The sequence below is a fragment of the Mesoplodon densirostris genome, chromosome 3, assembly GCF_025265405.1.
Source record: "Mesoplodon densirostris isolate mMesDen1 chromosome 3, mMesDen1 primary haplotype, whole genome shotgun sequence".
Lineage (NCBI taxonomy): Eukaryota > Metazoa > Chordata > Mammalia > Artiodactyla > Ziphiidae > Mesoplodon > Mesoplodon densirostris.
Window position 1 is genome coordinate 57,047,850 of NC_082663.1, and position 18,692 is coordinate 57,066,541.

Below are 18,692 nucleotides of genomic sequence, written 5' to 3' on the forward strand. Positions count from 1 at the left end.
CTTCATGTATATGTAAATGTATTCATTAACGTGTATGTATATTACATACATATGTATAATATTGATGTGTATATAATTGGTTGAAAATAAAAGTGTTAAATATGTTTCCTTTCAGAATCAAGCTTCCACGTATTTCCTTATCAGTCTCAGATAGCAGTTTTTAAAGAGTTTCTACTAAGAGCGACAAAATATAACAAACTACAAATGCTTGGAGATGATCTGAGAACTGATAAGAAGATAATTCTAGTTGAAGTAAGGACAGCTTTTGAAATTCTGCTATAACTATTGAGTAAACAATTGTAAGATATATTCTATGTGATAATGACATTTACACTCTCCATAGTATTAGTACTGGTAAAATATAACATAAAGGCTTTGTGCAATAGAAGAAACCTAAAGTTTCTTGTAGTAAACTTGGATAGAGTAGCTACAGGTTAATGAACTTTAAAAATTTAATGACCTAAGATTTGGAAAGTGATGTCTTAGTAAAAATATTATAATCTGTAGTGACCCTAAGGAATTTGCTATCAAAATCCCATTGATGTGTATTACTATTTAGGACATCAACTATTTGATGTCTCTCTTAATTTCTACAAAAGTTCTGGTTACAGTACATTGAATATATAACATTTTTCCTGTTTTGGTAAATACAAATCTGAAAATAAATTTACATGGGAATAAAACTGAGCTAATGTTTCTCCTTTGTTTTTGGTAGGATTTACCTAACCAGTTTTATCGAGATTCTCATACTTTACATGAAGTTCTGAGGTGAGTTTCAGTGAACTTTTCTAAAACTCCAGATTAAATGGCAGGTGGTTTAAATTTCAACCTTGCTTGCTATCTTTTGTTATTTTAGGAAGTATATGCAGATTGGTCGATGTCCTCTAATATTTATAATCTCTGACAGTCTCAGTGGAGGTAATAATCAAAGATTACTGTTTCCCAAAGAAATTCAGGAAGAGTGTGCTATATCAAATATTAGGTAAGAGTGAAATTTCTGCTTAAAACTTCATATACATACTGTATTTTTTAATTAATCACGTAACCACTATCTTTCTTTATAAAACTTTGACAGTTTCAACCCTGTAGCACCAACAATTATGATGAAGTTTCTTAATCGAATAGTGACAAAAGAAGCTAATAAGGTAAGTCTTTTAAGAACTGATTAATTTGAATCTTACATTGTAATTATAGAAAGCCAAACTTAAGTAGTATTACATAAGCTTGAGGAGTTAGAGACAAACTATTTCAGTTTTTAAAATTAAAAAATTTTAATTACACTCATAAAGCACGTCAGTTTAGAAAATGTAGGAAATACTAATTTTAAAAATCCTTAACCTTTTTCTACTTTTAAACTTAATTTTCTTTTTCACATTGAGGTAAATTTCCCTTTGCTTGGCTTAGTGTTCTAAATTGTATCTGTTATCAAGAAGCTGTTTTCTGGCATCTAGGTCCATTAGTCAGCAACAGTCCAGCTCTACTTTTGTCCTGTTGTCACTTTTTAAAGATTCAATATATTTTTTATTTTGATTAAAAAAATCATAAAATTTACCATCTTAACCATTTTATTCCAGCTTTATTGAGATATAACTGACATATAACATCATGTAAGTTTAAGGTGTATGACACATTGATTTGATAAACTTATGTAATGAAAAATGATTACCACCATAGGGTTATCTAACACCTCCATCATGTCATGTAATTACCATTTCTTTTTTGTGGTGAGAACATTTAAGATTTTTTTCTCTTAGCAACTTTCAAATATGTAATACAGTATTATTAGCTGTATTATGTATTAGAAATATCTTAACCATTTTTAACCATCCAGTTTAATAGTGTTAGGTATACTATCACTGTTCTGAAATAGCTGTTACTTTTTTTTTTTTTAATTTGGTTGCGCAGGGTCTTAGTTGCGGCAGGCAGCCTCCTTAGTTGTGGCATGCGAACTCTTAGTTGCGACATGCGTGTGGAATCTAGTTCCCTTACCAGGGATCGAACCCGAGCCCCCTGCATTGGGAGCACAGAGTCTTATCCACTGCGCCATCAGCAAAGTCCCTGAAATAGCTGTTACTGTTCCCCCCATAAATTTTATTTATTTATTTATTTGGCTGCTTTGGGTCTTTGTTGCTGCATGGGGGCTTTCTCTAGTTGCAGCCAGCAGGGGCTACTCTTCGTTGCGGTGCATGGACCTCTCGTTGCGGTGGCCTCTCCTGTTGCAGAGGCTCTAGAGCGCAGGCTCTGTAGCTGTGGTGCACAGGCTTAGCTGTTCCGCGGCATGTGGGATCTTCCCAAACCAGGGCTCGAACCCGTGTCCCTTGCACTGGCAGACGGATTCTTAACCAATGCGCCACCAGGGAAGCCCCACTAATACCTGAATACATAAAAATACGCCTACAAGAAAAAAATGGCTAAGAACAGAAGCCAGTACACAAAGAAATACAAATGGATAGTAAACATGAGAGGTGTTCAGCCCTACATAGTAATCAGAGAAATTCATATTTAAACCAGGTAACATTTTTCACATATCAGAGTACAAAAAATTTAAGATTTATATATACAGGGTTGCCAAAGATATGGAAAAATGAACACTCTCACCTACCATTGCTAGGAAAAATAAAACTGGTAAATGTTACAGACACTTTGAAGGGGCCTCTGCTTCTACAGAAATGTTCATGCATGTTGGCAAAGGTATACAGTTGACCCTTGAGCAACATGGGTTTGAACTGCGTGGGCCACATATATGTGCATTTCTTTCAGTAGTGAATACTGCAGTACTACTGATCCATGATTGGTTGAATCCGAGGATGCAGAACCACGGCTACAGAGGGCAAACTATAAGTTACACTTGGATTTTCGACTGGGAGGAGGGCTGGTGTCCCTAACCCCACATTATTCAAGGGTCAGCTGTATATATAGTATATATATATAGGTCTGGAATAGTAAAAAAAAAAAAGTGGAAACAATGTAAATGTCCCTTCACTGGGGGAAATATTAGTTAAATTACTGTCTACCCATAACATTTTTTTTAATTATATAGACTTAAAGGTACTAACATAGAAAGATCACAAAGACTGGTATTAATTCATAGAATAATACATATGATATGATCCCACTTATATTTAAAAAATTAACTCTGAATATACTTACAGATACTGTATATACTTACAGATACTATATTTACTTACAGATATGTGTGCACAAAAAGTGGTCTGGAAAGGCTCCTCCTAAAATGTTAACACATGTTACAAAGTTGGGATCTGTGGAGCAAAAGGATAACTTTCATAAAGAACTTTTGAAACAGCTTTGGTTAATAAAGTTAAAAATATATTGAGGGCTTCCCTGGTGGCGCAGTAGTTGAGAGTCCGCCTGCTGATGCAGGGGACACGGGTTCGTGCCCTGGTCCGGGAAGATCCCACATGCCGCGGAGCGGCTGGGCCTGTGAGCCATGGCTGCTGAGCCTGCGTGTCCAGAGGCTGTGCTCCACAACGGGAGAAGCCACAACAGTGAGAGGCCCACGTACCGCAAAAAAAAAAAAAAAAAAAAAAATATATATATATATATATATATATATATATATATATATATAGGCGATCATAGCACAGTACTATTTTTCTGTCAAGAGCTGAAATGGGATCATCTATGAACAATCACATGAATTCAGCTTAAGTTATGTTGTTAGTAAACTATTAGGAGTTTCTGAGGGGGAAGGGAGGATAAGTTTTTCTTGTCTTATACTTGATCTACCAAGGGTGTGATAGGTGATATATCGTATTCATGTATTTATGCATATGTGTGTGAGTGTGTGTGTGTGTTTATCTATATATATTTGTATATATGTATGTATATAGTGAAAGAGAACTTCAAAATATAACCTAGTCCAAGTAAAAAAGTAAAACGATATTTTATAACCTTGAAATTTTACCTTAAACTGTGATGTCATTGACACCTGTACCTTCATAAGCAGACTGTTGTTTAACAAGTAGGCTTTTTAGCATTCAAATTGGAAAGATTCTATTATACTTCCATTAAGTTTAGAAAATAGGTGATTTTGTTTGTTTTTTGCTTAGAAAATAGCTTTTTTAATTTTAATTTTTAAATTTTAGGATGGAGGAAAGATTGTTGTCCCTGATAAAACTTCTCTGGAGTTGCTCTGTCAAGGATGTTCTGGTGATATCAGAAGTGCAATAAACAGCCTCCAGTTTTCTTCTTCAACAGGTAACTAGAAAAGATACACTCTTATGGTATTATATAGGTGACTGACTTTTTCTTAATTGTTCATGAAATGAACTTAAACTAAACATTTTAACTTAAAATTGGTATATACCTATCTCCACTTACTATTTTTTTACTGAGAAAGTGTAATAAAATTATGTATGTACACATGCATACACACACCACTATGAATGTGTCACCATATATATTTATATATCTGAGACAAAAGCTGATTTATTTACGTGGTTTGCCACTTTACCCTTCAAAATTAATTTGGAATGAGACTTCCTGAGAGAAAATCCTGGCTCTGCCACTTTTCAGTGACTGAATCTTGCAAGCTACTTAATCTTTCCCTGCCTTTATTTTTTCACCTTTTATATGAGAACCTGTCTGATCGAGATGTGTGAAGAGTGAGGTAATCCTTGCAGAGTGTTTATTCCAGTGCTTGACACACATTCAGTGCTCAAATGGCCAGCTGTTAATGAATTTAATAATAGTTCATATATGATATATTTAACAAATGCATTTCCACTCGTTAATATATAAAAGGGCTCCCTAGCCATGCTATAGTAAAGAGATAGCCCCACTGATAGCAATGAGTTCATTTTTGCTCTTAATGATCATAGTGTACTGCATACAGTCTTCATCAGAAAACATTTAACAAGTGACCTACTTGATGCTTAACATTGAGGAATTGACCTTAAAAAATTAAAAGCTCTTTGGAGCTCTCAAAATCCACCTGAAATCCTAGTTTCTACCCACAAGTGTAAGCTGTTCATTTAGTTACATCTTTGTTTTTCAAAATAACTCTTCAGAAATAGACACCCTAACACAACTGAAACCAGAATTCTGCTTCTTGCTGTAGAAACATAAATGTAAATTGTGCTTAGGTTCACTATTAGAATTAGGGATGGGTCAGTTTGGGATCCTAACTACCATTTTAATGTTATTGCTCTGAGCTCAGAAATTTCAGAGGGAAGAAAATAATAGTGGGTCAGGAACTGTATTAGCAATTATATGTTTTTTCATTTAATTCCCAGACCAGCCTAATGAGATAGACAATAGTAGGATTCAAACCTAAATCCTGTGTTTTTCTAATACTCCAGGCTGGTTTTCTGAAGTCATGCATTCTGAGTTGTTTTTGTTTTGTTATAAATTTATTTATTTATTTATTTATTTCTGGCTGCGTTGGGTGTTTGTTGCTGCGCACGGGCTTTCTCTAGTTGCGGCGAGCAGGGGCTACTCTTCGTTGTGGTGTGTGGGCTTCTCATTGCGGTGGCTTCTCTTGTTGCGGAGCATGGGCTCTAGGTACCCGGGCTTCAGTAGTTGTGGCACACGGGCTCAGTTCCTCCGCAGCATATGAGGTCTTCCTGGACCAGGGATCGAACCTGTGCATTGGCAGGCAGATTCTTAACCACTGCACCACCAGGGAGTCCCTGAGTTTTAAAAAGTAGATTTCCCAGTAAAATTTGAACACCTGCATATTCATAAATTGGAGACTGCCCAAATCAGTAAAGAAGTAATATAGCATCATTGTTAAGCATGGACTGCAGAACCAGACTGTCTGGATTCAAATCACTTACTAGCTGCTGACCTTTAACCAGTTACTTAACCTCTTTATGTCTCATTTCTTTACTCTATATAATAATAGTTCTCCTCTGATAGGGTTGTTATGAGGACTAAATTAGTTAGTACATACCATGCACCAAGAATAGTACCTTGCCATTAACACCATGAGAAACCAAGATGATATGACTGTGTTAGAGTATGTCATTGTGTATGTGAAAATTTGAAATCTGTGTCATGACATACTTTTAGATGACATTTTAGTTCGTTTTAATAGTTTAGTAACTGAGAGAGGACTCTGACTCTGTATACTTCATAATTATTTATTAGAAAAACATTTAAATTAAAATACCTAGTGTAACTATATCTGAAATGTTCTCAGTTTTAATTTTCATATTTAATTTTATTTTAAATATTGTTTCTTGGGTGTATATTATTTAGGAAAGAACAATTTATGGCCAAGGAAAAAACGAATGTCTTCATTAAAATCAGATGCTGTGCTGTCAAAATCAAAAGGAAGACAAAAACCTGATAGAATATTTGAAAATCAAGAGGTCCAAGCTATTGGTGGCAAAGATGTTTCTCTTTTTCTCTTCAGAGCTTTGGGGAAAATACTATATTGTAAACGTAAGAAAACCTTATACATTTTAAAAAAATCTGTTATTATCTTACAATTGAAATAAAATACATTTTTTAAATGTCATATATTTGGTTCAGTTATAAGAAAGAGCTAGGACTAGGTCAGATACTCTTTGGCAGGGCCTAAGAAAGACAGCAGAAAAATGTATTTAGATAGAGTATTTTTGGATTATGAGTGGGATTAAACATTAAAACCAACTGTTGAAAAATCTTCGAATGAGAGGTGCTATATAATTATAAAGGTGGTGTTATTTTTAATAACTCCAGACATTTTTTTTTAATAGGAGCACCTGTAACAGAATTAGTCTCACCTCGATTGCCGTCTCATTTATCAGAGTATGAGCGGGATACATTGCTTGTTCAACCTGAGGTAAAGTCTTTAATAACACTTAGTACTATTTACAGGCTGTATACTATTAATATTAAATATGTGTCCATATAAATTTGACCACTGAATTTTTACCAAAATTATATATACTTCTCTTTATAGGAAGTAGTAGAAATGTCACACATGCCAGGAGAATTATTTAATTTATATCTTCACCAGAACTACGTAGACTTCTTCACGGAAGTGGATGATCTTGTGAGAGCCAGTGAATTTCTGAGTTTTGCAGATATCCTCAGTGGTGACTGGAATGTAAGACTATTTGACTTAAATGTTTTTGTTTATGACTATTTCCTCAGAACTGAGAAAGAAAGTTTACTTTTATTCATACCGATTTGACATTATTTTAAGTAACTTCTTAATAACTATGACAAAATTAATTTATCCAACCCAGTGAAACTTCAGCAGTGAATCTGATTTTTCTATGATAATATACACTAATTTTTTCTAAAGTTATTTTCTGATTATAAAACTAATACATAGTCAGAAAACTTGACAACCATTGAAAAGTAGACAGAAGGAAAGGAACTGTGCCTCTGTCTTTTCTTCTTTTTTTTTTTTTTTTTTGGCCACGCTGCATGGCATGCGCTCTTAGTTCCCTGACCAGGGATCGAACCCATGCTCCTTCCAGTGGAAGCGTGGAATCTTAATCACTGAACCTCCAGGGAAGTCCCCTGTGCTTCTTGCTATACTTTCTGATGTTTTTTTAATTAATTAAATTATTTATTTGCACATTTGAAATTATTCACTATAAAGTTTGTATTTTTTCTTAACAGTTTAACTCTGCTCTGACTGGTATAGTAGTTACTAGACACTTGTAGCTATTTCAATTAAATTAAAAATTCAGGGATTTCCCTGGTGGTCCAGTGGGTAAGACTCTGTGCTCCCAATACAGGGGGCCCCAGGTTCGATCCCTGGTCAGGGAACTAGATCCCACATGATGCGGCAACTAAGAAGCCCACATGTATGCCGCAACTAAGAAGCCCGCATGCTGCAACTAAAGATCCCACATGCTGCAGCTAAGACCCAGCACAGCCAAAATAAAAATTAAAAAAAAAAAAATTCAGTTCCCTGGTCACACTAGCCATATTTCCATCATTTGAACAGTTATGATACAGTTTCTGTTATATATTTAGAGTTTCATTATTCAGCGGTTGCATTTGCTTAATTTTTTTATATTGCTTCTTTTTTATTTTGAAATTTTCCAACCTGTTGACAAATAGAAAGAATACACAATACCTGAATACCTTTAACTTTTGTTCACCAGTTTTTCACATTTTTCCACATTTGCTTAATCTGTATTGAAACACTTGTTTTGGCTAAATAATTGGAAAGTAATTGTAGCATCACAACACTTAACACTTAAGCATGCATAAGGACATTGCTCTCTTAAAACCACAATAGCATTATCATACCTAAGAAAATAAACATAAATTCAGTAATATACTGTCCTTATTCCTGTTTCCCCAGTTATCTCAAAAATGTATTTAAAGTTATTTCCACCACCTCCATCCAACATCCAGTTAATATTCACTCATAGCATTTGATTATTATGTCGCAGTTGAATTTTCTGCAAAATTTTGTAGCACTATTATTTTTAGGGCTGTGGTGAGGTTGAAAAAAATGAACATACAGTAACTAAATGTGATTAGCCTTTTTGAGGGTCAGTAGTACCAATAAGTACTGTTTTATAAATCTCTTATTTTCTTTATTTCACATCTTGTCTCCTTTTCTAGATGCGCTCTTTACTCAGGGAATATAGTACGTCTATAGCTACAAGAGGTGTGATACATTCCAACAAAGCCCGAGGATTTGCTCATTGCCAAGGAGGAGGATCAAGTTTTCGACCCTTGCATAAACCCCAATGGTTTCTAATAAATAAAAAGGTAAAAAAAAGAATTGTACATTTTCAAAGAGTGAACTATTTATGGTATGTGAATTATATCTCAATAAAGTTGTTTTTTTCTTTTAATTGAAAAAGAAAAATGATCTTTCATTCTTAATGAGAAATAGTTGCTAAGGCCCACAGTTTTCTTAGAATTATGATAAAACATAAAAAGGACAGTCTTCTTAAATGCTTAGTCATTTTTTTAAGGAAAAAGCACTCAAAGATTGAAAGCACATACCTGTTTTATTGGAATCAAAGTATACAGGCCTACTTTGTTTTATAGCACTTTACTTCATTAAAGCGTTTCACAGATAATGCGTTTTTTACAAATTGAAGGTTTGTGTTAATTCTGCATCAAGCAAGTCTATCAGCACCATTTTTCCAACAGCATTTGCTCACCTCGTGTCTCTGTGTCACATTTTGATAATTCTAGCAATATTTCAAACCCTCTACCAGCAAAAAGAGTATGACTGGATGACGGCTCAGGTGATGGTTAGCATTTTTTAGCAATGAAGTATTTTTTCATTAAAGTATGTACATTGTTTTTTTAGACATAATGCTATTGCACACTTAGGAGACTATAGTCTAGTGTGAGCATAACTTTTTTTTTTTTGGCCACGCCAAATGGCATGCAGGATCTTAGTTCCCTGACCAGGGATTGAACCCGTGCCCCCCTGCAGTGGGAGCGCAGTCTTAACCACTGGACCACCAGGGAAGTCCCAAGCATAACTTTTATATGCACTGGGAAACCACAAAATTTGTGTGACTTGCTTTATTGTGATACTCACTTTATTGCAGTGGTCTGGAACTGAACCCACAATATCCCTGAGGTATGCCTGTAGTTGTAATTATATTTTCGTTTCAATTGAAAATAAATCCTGGCTTTACCTCTAACCATTTGCACAAGTTATTTCACTTAATATGCCATTATTTTCCACAGCTATAAATATGGAGGATTGAATTATTTAGAGGTCAAAAAACAGGTGGCTCACAAGTTGAATACAACCCCCACACAGATTTTTTTAAATGAATTGCCAATCTTTAAAAACTAGTATAATAGTTAAAACTCAGATAAGGATTGCTGGCTTCAGAATTTCTGCAACCTCCTGAAAAAAAATTGGAAGTAAGGCAACACTCGTCCATATTTTACATGGCAGCAGTCTGCTCAAGCCAAGTATAATCTGCCCCTTGGTGATGGGAGTGGTCAGTACCACCTCCCCCAGCTGTTCCACTGCACTGATTTCTATTAACTGCCTGACTCCTATAGCGTCTGAATTTGTGACCCCCGGACTAGGTCATCTCTAAGATGTCTTCCAGTTTTAAATTCATATGGCTACATATGAACCTATCATTCATTACCTAAGAAAATTTTCAGTGGATTTCTTGGAGAATTTCATGACTTTTAAGCAATTTATGTCCCTTATTGACTTGCTTTGTGCTTTATAGCATGTATATTAATTTTGCATTTGTTACATGTAAATGATCTAAGACTGAGCACCCGAAAGGCAGAGATCATACTTCTCTTATCATCGCTGTAACATAGTGCCTCTCTTAAGAAGAAAATACCTTCTTTCATTGAAAAACAATATTCTCACATAATTTGTGATATGTGTATGCTCATAAACAGAAGTCCTTTAATTTTTAAGTTTGTTTTTCTTCTAGCTTAAGTCTTGTTCTTATTGCTGTTATATCAAGTGTGAAATAGTTGTATAGATAAAATGCTTTGTTAGATAATGCTAGGACAGTTATAAAGGACTAATCAAGCTGCCCGGCGTGGCCAAAAAAAAAAAAAAAAGGGACTGATCAGATAAACTCTTAGAGTCTATTTGTAGCATATAAACCCACATACTTTGTGATATAATAAACTTAGTCTAGGAATAAATATCCATATTTAAATTTTTATTTTTCATTTCACCATTTTTTTCCTTCTCTGCAGTATCGGGAAAATTGCCTGGCAGCAAAAGCACTTTTTTCTGACTTCTGCTTACCAGCTTTATGCCTCCAAACTCAGCTGTTGCCATACCTTGCTTTGCTAACCATTCCAATGAGAAATCAAGGTAATAACATGGGTTTTCCTTATCCCCAAGAAGTAGTGTTTTATAACATTATGTTTTTGTGGATCAACTTATTCCTACGTACCAGTGACACTAAGTTTTTTTCCCCTTTATTGTTTGAATCAGAATTAATACATGCTTTTTGATTAAAAAAGGAAGAAATTAAATAATAAAGAAGTACATAAAGTAGAAATTGAACGTCCCCTCTAACCACGGGTAATTCCTTTTGACAGATTGGTGTAAATTCTTCTAGACTTTTTTTTTTTTTTTTTTTTTAAAAAGCAACCATTTTATTTTTTTTATTTTTTTGCTGTACGCAGGCCTCTCACTGTTGTGGCCTCTCCCGTTGCGGAGCACAGGCTCCGGACGCGCAGGCTCCGCAGCCATGGCTCATGGGCCCAGCCGCTCCGCGGCATGTGGGATCCTCCCGGACCGGGGCACGAACCCATGTCCCCTGCATCGGCAGGCGGACTCTCAACCACTGCGCCACCAGGGAAGCCCCTTCTAGACTTTTTCCTGTGCATATACAAATGTTAGATGTAAGCTTTAACTTTTTTTTGTCACTTATCATGCATAGCGCTCCATATTTTATAATTAGGACAAAGGAGCTCTAGAGGATGGGAAGTCCAAAATCAAGGTGCCAGCAGATCTAGTGTCTGGTGAGGGTCTGCTTCCTAGTTTACAGGTGGCCATCTTCTCATTGTATTCTCACACGGTAAGGAGCAGAGTGAAAGAGAGCTCTCTCTGAGTTCTCGTATATAAAGGCACTAATCCCATTCATGAGGGCTCTACCCTCATGACCTAAGCACCTCCCAAGGCTCCATCTCCTAATAACATCATTTCAGGGGTTAGGATTTCAAAATATGAATTTGGGGGTGACAGAAGCATTTAGTCTATAACAGCAGTAATGCAAAAGTATATTCAAATCTAACTCATATTTTTTCAAAATTTATAATAATTTTATTCAACCTTATTGATAGGTATTTTGGTTGATTTCAATATTACAAGCAGTATCCATTAATAGTATACTTACATTGTCTTTCCAAGTTTTGAAATTATAAATAATGCTAAAAAAAGTTAATATGCCTTTGGCAATACACACTTGCCCAGTTTACATCTACTGAGGTTTGCCTTTTTTTGAACTTTACCAATTTTTCCATCAGTTGTTTCTCTTTTTTAATGTGTGTCTTAAGGGCCACATTTCATTAACAGTCCTAGGTCACATGTCTGTGGTGCTGATCTTCAACGTAGAACAGAGAATTGGTATAATATTGAAAATATTACTAATCTACTACATAACTCATCAAACTTCTCAAGTTTTTTTTAAACTTAAAAATTTTTTTTTTTAATTATTTTTGGCTGTGTTGGGTCTTCATTGCTGCACACGGGCTTTCTCTGGTTGCGGCGAGCGGAGGCTACTCTTCGTTGCCGTGGGCAGGCTTCTCATGGCGGTGGCTTCTCGTTGCGGAGCATGGACTCTAGGTGCGTGGGCTTCAGTAGTTGTGGCACGCTGGCTCAGTAGTTGCGGCTCAGGGGCTTAGTTGCTCTGTGGCGTGTGGGATCTTCCCAGACCAGGGTTCAAACCCATGTCCCCTGCACTGGCAGGTGGATTCTTAACCACTGCACCACCAGGAAAGTCCAAAACTTCTCAAATTTTAAAGATAGGGTTTGCCTTATGAATTATCAGAAGAGAGGATTATAGAGTAAATGTCTGCCTTCATACAATGAGAGTCTCATCTTTTAAGAATATTGATACTTAAAGATTTAAAATATTCTGTATTTACAGGCAGAAGTGAGATGACTTTTGAGCAATGGGAATGATTAATCTGTGAGTCAGAATCCAGAGAGTTCCCTATCCTTGACTATTATTTTTAGATTATACTAGTTTTTATTTATTTATCGTTTCGGCTGTGCTGCATGGCTTGTGGGATCTTAGTTCGCCGACGAGGGATTCAACCCGGGCCCTCAGCAGTGAAAGTACAGAGTCCTAACCACTGGACCACCAGGGAACTCCCAGGTTATACTAGTTTTTAAACTTTATTTTGAAGTAATTTCAAACTTAGAAATTAGAAGAATGGTACAAAGAAGTTCTTGTATATCCTTCACCAGGATTCCTCAGTGTTTCATTTTTTACCATATTTGCCTTTTATTCTTTTTTCCTTTATGTATACATGTATACAAATATATGTATATTTTTCTGAACCATGTGTGAGTAAAGTGCAGACATTATGCCCATTATTTTTCAACACTTCAGCATGTACTTCCTGAAAACAAGGACATTCTCCTACATAACCACAGTATATACATCAAAATCAGGAAATTAACATTGATATATTACTGCTAATTTATAGTTTAATTATTAGACTCCATTTGTAATTTATAGACTCCATTCAAATTTTGCCAATTGTCCGAATAATGCCCTTTGTAAAATAACAACAAAAACTTGTTCTCTCTTGTCTAGAAATCCAATGCAAGATCACATGATACATTTAGTTACTTAGTTGCTATCTCTAGTCTCCTTTGATTTAGAATAGTACTGTGGTCTTTCTTCATCCATTACACTTCTGAAGCAGATTGTTATAACAGGGACTGCCCCTCAATTTGGGTTTATCTGAGGATTCCTCATGAGTGGATTCAGGATATATATTTTGGGCAGGAATACCACAGAAGTGATGCTGTGTTCTTCTCAGTGCATCACATCAGGGGAATATGATGTCTATTTAAACCATGCTGGTGAAGTTAACTTTTATTTTTTGGTAAGATAACATCTCTCAGGTTCTCCAATGTAAAGTTATTAAGTGTTTTGTGGGGAGACACTTTGAGACTATGTAAATATCCTATTTCTCATTAAAATTTCACCCACTAGTTACAGCATCTTTTGATAATTATTTCCTGAATCTGTCATGGTTGGCAAGTGATTTTCTAATGGCATTATTCCTTCTGTATTTGTGTTAATAAATTCTGCTGTAAGGTATTGCTTCGCCTTCTTCCCCATTTGTTTGTTTATATTTGTATGGACTCTGGAGCTTTTTCAGCTGTTGTTTCTATCATTATTTATTTTGGACTTAAATTGTCCAGATTTGGCCAGTGCAAGCTGCTTTAAGGTAACTCTGTGCCTTTACACTTAGAGTACTTTCTTTCTGATACAAAGTTTTCCTGGATTATTTCATACTCTCCCTACATGGACTTAGAAATCTCAGTGAGTCCTGGTTCCTTTTAGTGGATATGGACCCATCTCCCACTTTGCTAAATATATTTACTTGTTTACTTAATTCCTATGTCTATAACCTATCTCCTGACAATGCAGGCTGCTACTTCAGTCCCAGCCCTACGGCCACCAACTTACACTGGCACAGCCACTCACATTCTTTGTCCCACTCCTAGCTGTGGGACAATGAATCAGTTTGATTAGTAAGAGTCTCCTTGGACCAGAATCATCAGCATCACCTGGAAGCTTGAGAAAAATGCAGAATCTCAGGCCTCAACCAAGACCTACTGAATTGATCTGCAAGATCAATTAGCAAGATTCTCCAGGTGATTCTTATGCAGGAGATGTTTGAGGAGTTTGAGAAGTATTGGTTTGGATTACTCACATTGGAATCATCTAGAGAATCATCATATCCACTAGAAAGTTCAGATTCCAGGATCACAACTCTTAAGTTTTCCATATCAAAAAGGTGTTTTTTAGGGCCTCCCTGGTGGCGCAAGTGGTTGAGAGTCCGCCTGCCGATGCAGGGGATACGGGTTCGTGCCCCGGTCTGGGAGGATCCCATATGCCGCGGAGCGGCTGGGCCCGTGAGCCATGGCCGCTGAGCCTGTGCGTCCGGAGCCTGTGCTCCGCAACGGGGGAGGCCACAACAGTGAGAGGCCCGCATACCGCAAAAAAAAAAAAAAAAAAAAAAGGTGTTTTTTAAAAATCCTAATTGTATTGTTTAGTGGATTTTTTAAAAAGTAAGGTAGTGTTTGATTTGCAAACTTTAGAAGGTTTATAAAATTTAGTCAAAAATAGGAAGTTTTGCTTTTTTTTTTTTTTTTTTTAAGTCTTGTGGTCTGACTTTTTTTTTTTTAATTTATTTTTGGCTGTGTTGGGTCTTTGCTGCACGCAGGCTTTCTCTAGTTGTGGTGAGCAGTGGCTACTCTTCCTTGCGGTGTGCGGGCTTCTCATTGTGGTGGCTTCTCTTGTTGCGGAACATGGGCTCTAGGTGCGCGGGCTTCAGTAGTTGTGGCACGTGGGCTCAGTAGTTGTGGCTCACAGGCTCTAGAGCGCAGGTTCAGTAGTTGTGGCACATGGGCTTGGTTGCTCTGAGGCATGTGGGATCTTCCCTGACCAGGGCTCGAACCTGTGTCCCCTACATTGTCAGGCGGATTCTTAACCACTGCGCCACCAGGGAAGCCCTTGGCTTTTCTTTTTATTCATCAATTTTTATCCCATTTCTTTCACTTTACTATGTCATTTCAGACATGTTCTCCTTATGTTTCTTCTGCTCATTTCTCTCTGTCCTCTTTTCTAGTCCTCTATTAGTGTTTGTTGGAATGCTTACAGGTATCTCACGTTTCCTTCTGTTTTCTCTTTGATTGCATAATCTCTTATCAGTCTGTGTTCCAGGTTACTGATTATTTCTTCTCCCAGTTCAAATCTACTATTGAGCCCCTGCAGTGGACTTTTCATTCTGGTATTGTACCATTTGGTTATTGTCTTTTCAAGTTCAGAATTTCCATTTGGTTCTTTTTTGCAATTTCCTTCTCTTTACTGATATTCCCTATTTGATGAGTTATTGTCATTATAGCTCCCTTTACTTCTTTTTATTTTATTTTTTAAATTTATTTATTTTTGACTGTGTTTGGTCTTCGTTGCTGCACACGGGCTTTCTCTAGCTGCAGCGAGCAGGGGCTACTCTTTGTTGTGATGCGTGGGCTTCTCATTGTGGTGGCTTCTCTTGTTGTGGAGCACAGGCTCTAGGCACGTGGATTTCAGTAGTTGTGGCACGTGGGCTCAGTAGTTGTGGCTCGCAGGCTCTAGAGCACAGGCTCAGTAGTTGTGGCACAGGGGCTTAGTTGCTCCGTGGCATGTGGGATCTTCCCAGACCAGGACTCGAACCTGTGTCTTCTGCATTGGCAGATGGATTCTTAACCACTGTGCCACCAGGGAAGTCCAACACTACCTACTTTCTGTCTATGAATTTGACCACCCTAGGTACCCACTTAAGTGCAACCGTACAATATTTGTCTTTTTGTGACTGGCTTATTTCATTTAGCATGTCATCAGGGTTTATCCATGTTATAGCATGTGTCAGAATTTCCTTCCTTTTTAAGGCTGGATAATATTACATTGTATATATTTACCACATTTTATTTATCCATTCATCTGTTTTTGGACACTTAAGTTTCTCCCACTTTTTTTTTCTTTTTAACACTATTATTGGAGTATAATTGCTTTACAATGGTGTGTTAGTTTCTGCTGTATAACAAAGTGAATCAGCTATACATATACATATATGCTTCTACTTTTTGACTGTTATGAATAATGTTGTTATAAATATGGATATACAGATGTTTCTTCGAGATCTTGCTTTCAGTTCTTTTGGGTGTATACCCAGAAGTGGAATTGCTAGATCATATAGTAATTCTATTTTTAATTTTTTGAGGAGCTACCTTGCCATTTTCCACAGCAGCTACACCATTTTATATTTCTACAGCTTTCTCCGCGTCCTTGTCAAACCTTGTTGTTTTATGGGGTGTTTTGATAATAGCCATCCTAAGGGGTGTGAAATAGTATCTCATGGTTTTGGTTTGCATTTTCCTAACAATTTGTGACTTTAAGCATCTTTTCATGTGCTTTTTGGCCATTCTTCTTGGGAGAAATGTCTATTTAAAGCTTTTTAAAAATCTCTTTTAGCTCAGATTTCTTTTATCCAGGATATTGGAAGACTTCCTCTGAAGCGACACTTTGGAAGGTAAGCTGATCATTTTAATTTTCAAAGAGATGTTACTGAAATAACCACCAAATACCTTATGTATTTATTCATTATACAGTCAATAAATGTTACCTGTAAAGGCCAAGAAATACATGTTGTACCAGTGATCAGAGACCATGTGATTGCATTGTAGACCCATCTATTATATATATTACATGTAACAGCTATTTTCACCATGTCAGAATGGTATATTAGGCTAAATAGAATCATTGAATCACAGAGGCAGAGGAATCTTTAAAATCCTTGAGTTCAACAAATTTTGCATAGCTGAAAACCCCTTTTCAGCTTTCATGCCAAGAGGTGTTCTTAGCCTATATTTGGAGACTGCAATAATCAGGAACTACCTCAAAAGAGCACTGTCTTTTTTATTTCTTTATCACAGAAAATTCAGACAAGTAAAAAAATATAGGGGAGATAAATCTACATCTATACTGTTCATTCCATTGCAAAATGGCTTCTGGCCTAATATCAGTGATTAACACAGTGCTTGTAGTTCATTTCTACTTGGCTTATTTGTAAGGTCAAATTATTCACTCAGGGGCTTCCCTGGTGGCGCAGTGGTTGAGAGTCCGCCTGCCGATGCCGGGGACACAGGTTTGTGCCCCGGTCCGGGAAGATCCCACATGCCGCGGAGCAGCTAGGCCCGTGAGCCATGGCCGCTGAGCCTGCGCATCCGGAGCCTGTGCTCCGCAACGGGAGAGGCCACAACAGTGAGAGGCCCGCGTACCGCAAAAAAAAAAAAAATTATGCACTCAGGTATTCTAAAAAAGGTTAAAAAGTGCTTCCTGGTTGCAAGGATAAAAGTAAATGATAGAAATGGCATCTATTACCCCTTCTACTAGTTCTCCTATTCCTGGTCCCAAATGGAAAACTTGCTCATCTGGGCTTGTTTTTCCTCTGCCTTCATAGATTCAGTAAAGGCCTTTGTAGTGTTAATGGTTTCTTCCTTATAATGACTTAGCTATTGGGAGCCCATCTTTCCTTTTACAGAAATACAGTGATGGATGGATCTTACAGCATCATCCCACTGGGATGTGATCAGGGCTCAGACCTTTTATAAACTTCCCTTTTCTCCTCACTTCCCTCTGAATTGAAGAAGGACCAGCTGTTTTCACTGGCTCCTTTCCCCACAAGATTATGACATCAAAATCAAGGGAAGACCATTGTCTTCTATTGTCTTTTTCCTCCTAAGATGTAATTAAAAGAATGGGAGTCACTGTTTTATTACTGGTTCAGCTACTTCACCTGAATTGGGAGGCAGGATTTGTCAGTGCTACTTATTACAATGACTAGTACTGTTGTCTTTCATTTATAGTGACCATTTTAACATTAGTGACCATTTTAACATCTTTGATTTATATTGATAATATTGAATATTAATACTTAAACTTAACATTTAATATTGCTATTTAATAGCTGCATAATTTCCTATAATTGAACCTACACCTTGTTTTGTTTATTATTTTTGGCTGCGTTGGGTCTTAGTTGTGGTACATAGGATCTTTCGTTACAGCACGAGGGCTTCTCTCTAGTTGTGGCACGTGGGCTTCTCTCTAGTTGTGGCGCACAGGCTTAGTTGCCCCGTGGCATGTGGGATCTTAGTTCCCCGACCAGGGTTCAAACCCGCTTCCCCTGTATTGGAAAGCTGATTCTTAACCACTAGACCACAAGGGAAGTCCTCCTACACCTTGGTTCTGTACATTTATTTTGTTTCCAGCTTTTGTTGTCACAGCCTTCCTTGAAGCCAAATCATGCATATCAAATACTATTTATGTAGGATGAATTCCTAGAAATAAAATTGCTGGATCAATGGATATACACCTTTGCTCTATATTGCCAGATTGCTTTAAAGAATATTTTGCCAATCTTATGCCCACTTAACAGTGTTTCAGCATGTTCTTTTCTCCTCTTACCACCACTGGGTTTTATTATTTTAAAAGGTCTTTACCAATTTGAAAGAAGACAATATT

General features: G+C 36.7%; 1 protein-coding gene across 7 annotated transcripts in view; it reads left to right on the top strand.

Moving 5' to 3' along the window:
* Positions 1-18,692, top strand: part of RAD17 (RAD17 checkpoint clamp loader component) — a 29,093-nt gene that overhangs the window by 9,260 nt on the left and 1,141 nt on the right. For 4 of the 7 annotated variants that reach the window (XM_060092988.1, XM_060092987.1, XM_060092990.1 and 1 more), the window contains 11 exons: positions 116-252; positions 716-768; positions 857-982; positions 1,076-1,145; positions 4,107-4,218; positions 6,223-6,408; positions 6,705-6,790; positions 6,911-7,057; positions 8,542-8,691; positions 10,630-10,750; positions 16,644-16,701. In XM_060092988.1, coding sequence (XP_059948971.1) covers positions 116-252; positions 716-768; positions 857-982; positions 1,076-1,145; positions 4,107-4,218; positions 6,223-6,408; positions 6,705-6,790; positions 6,911-7,057; positions 8,542-8,691; positions 10,630-10,750; positions 16,644-16,701 — 1,246 coding nt within the window. The remainder of the gene's footprint in view (positions 1-115; positions 253-715; positions 769-856; positions 983-1,075; positions 1,146-4,106; positions 4,219-6,222; positions 6,409-6,704; positions 6,791-6,910; positions 7,058-8,541; positions 8,692-10,629; positions 10,751-16,643; positions 16,702-18,692) is intronic. The other 3 variants (XM_060092992.1, XM_060092989.1, XM_060092994.1) reach the window with 3 other exon arrangements.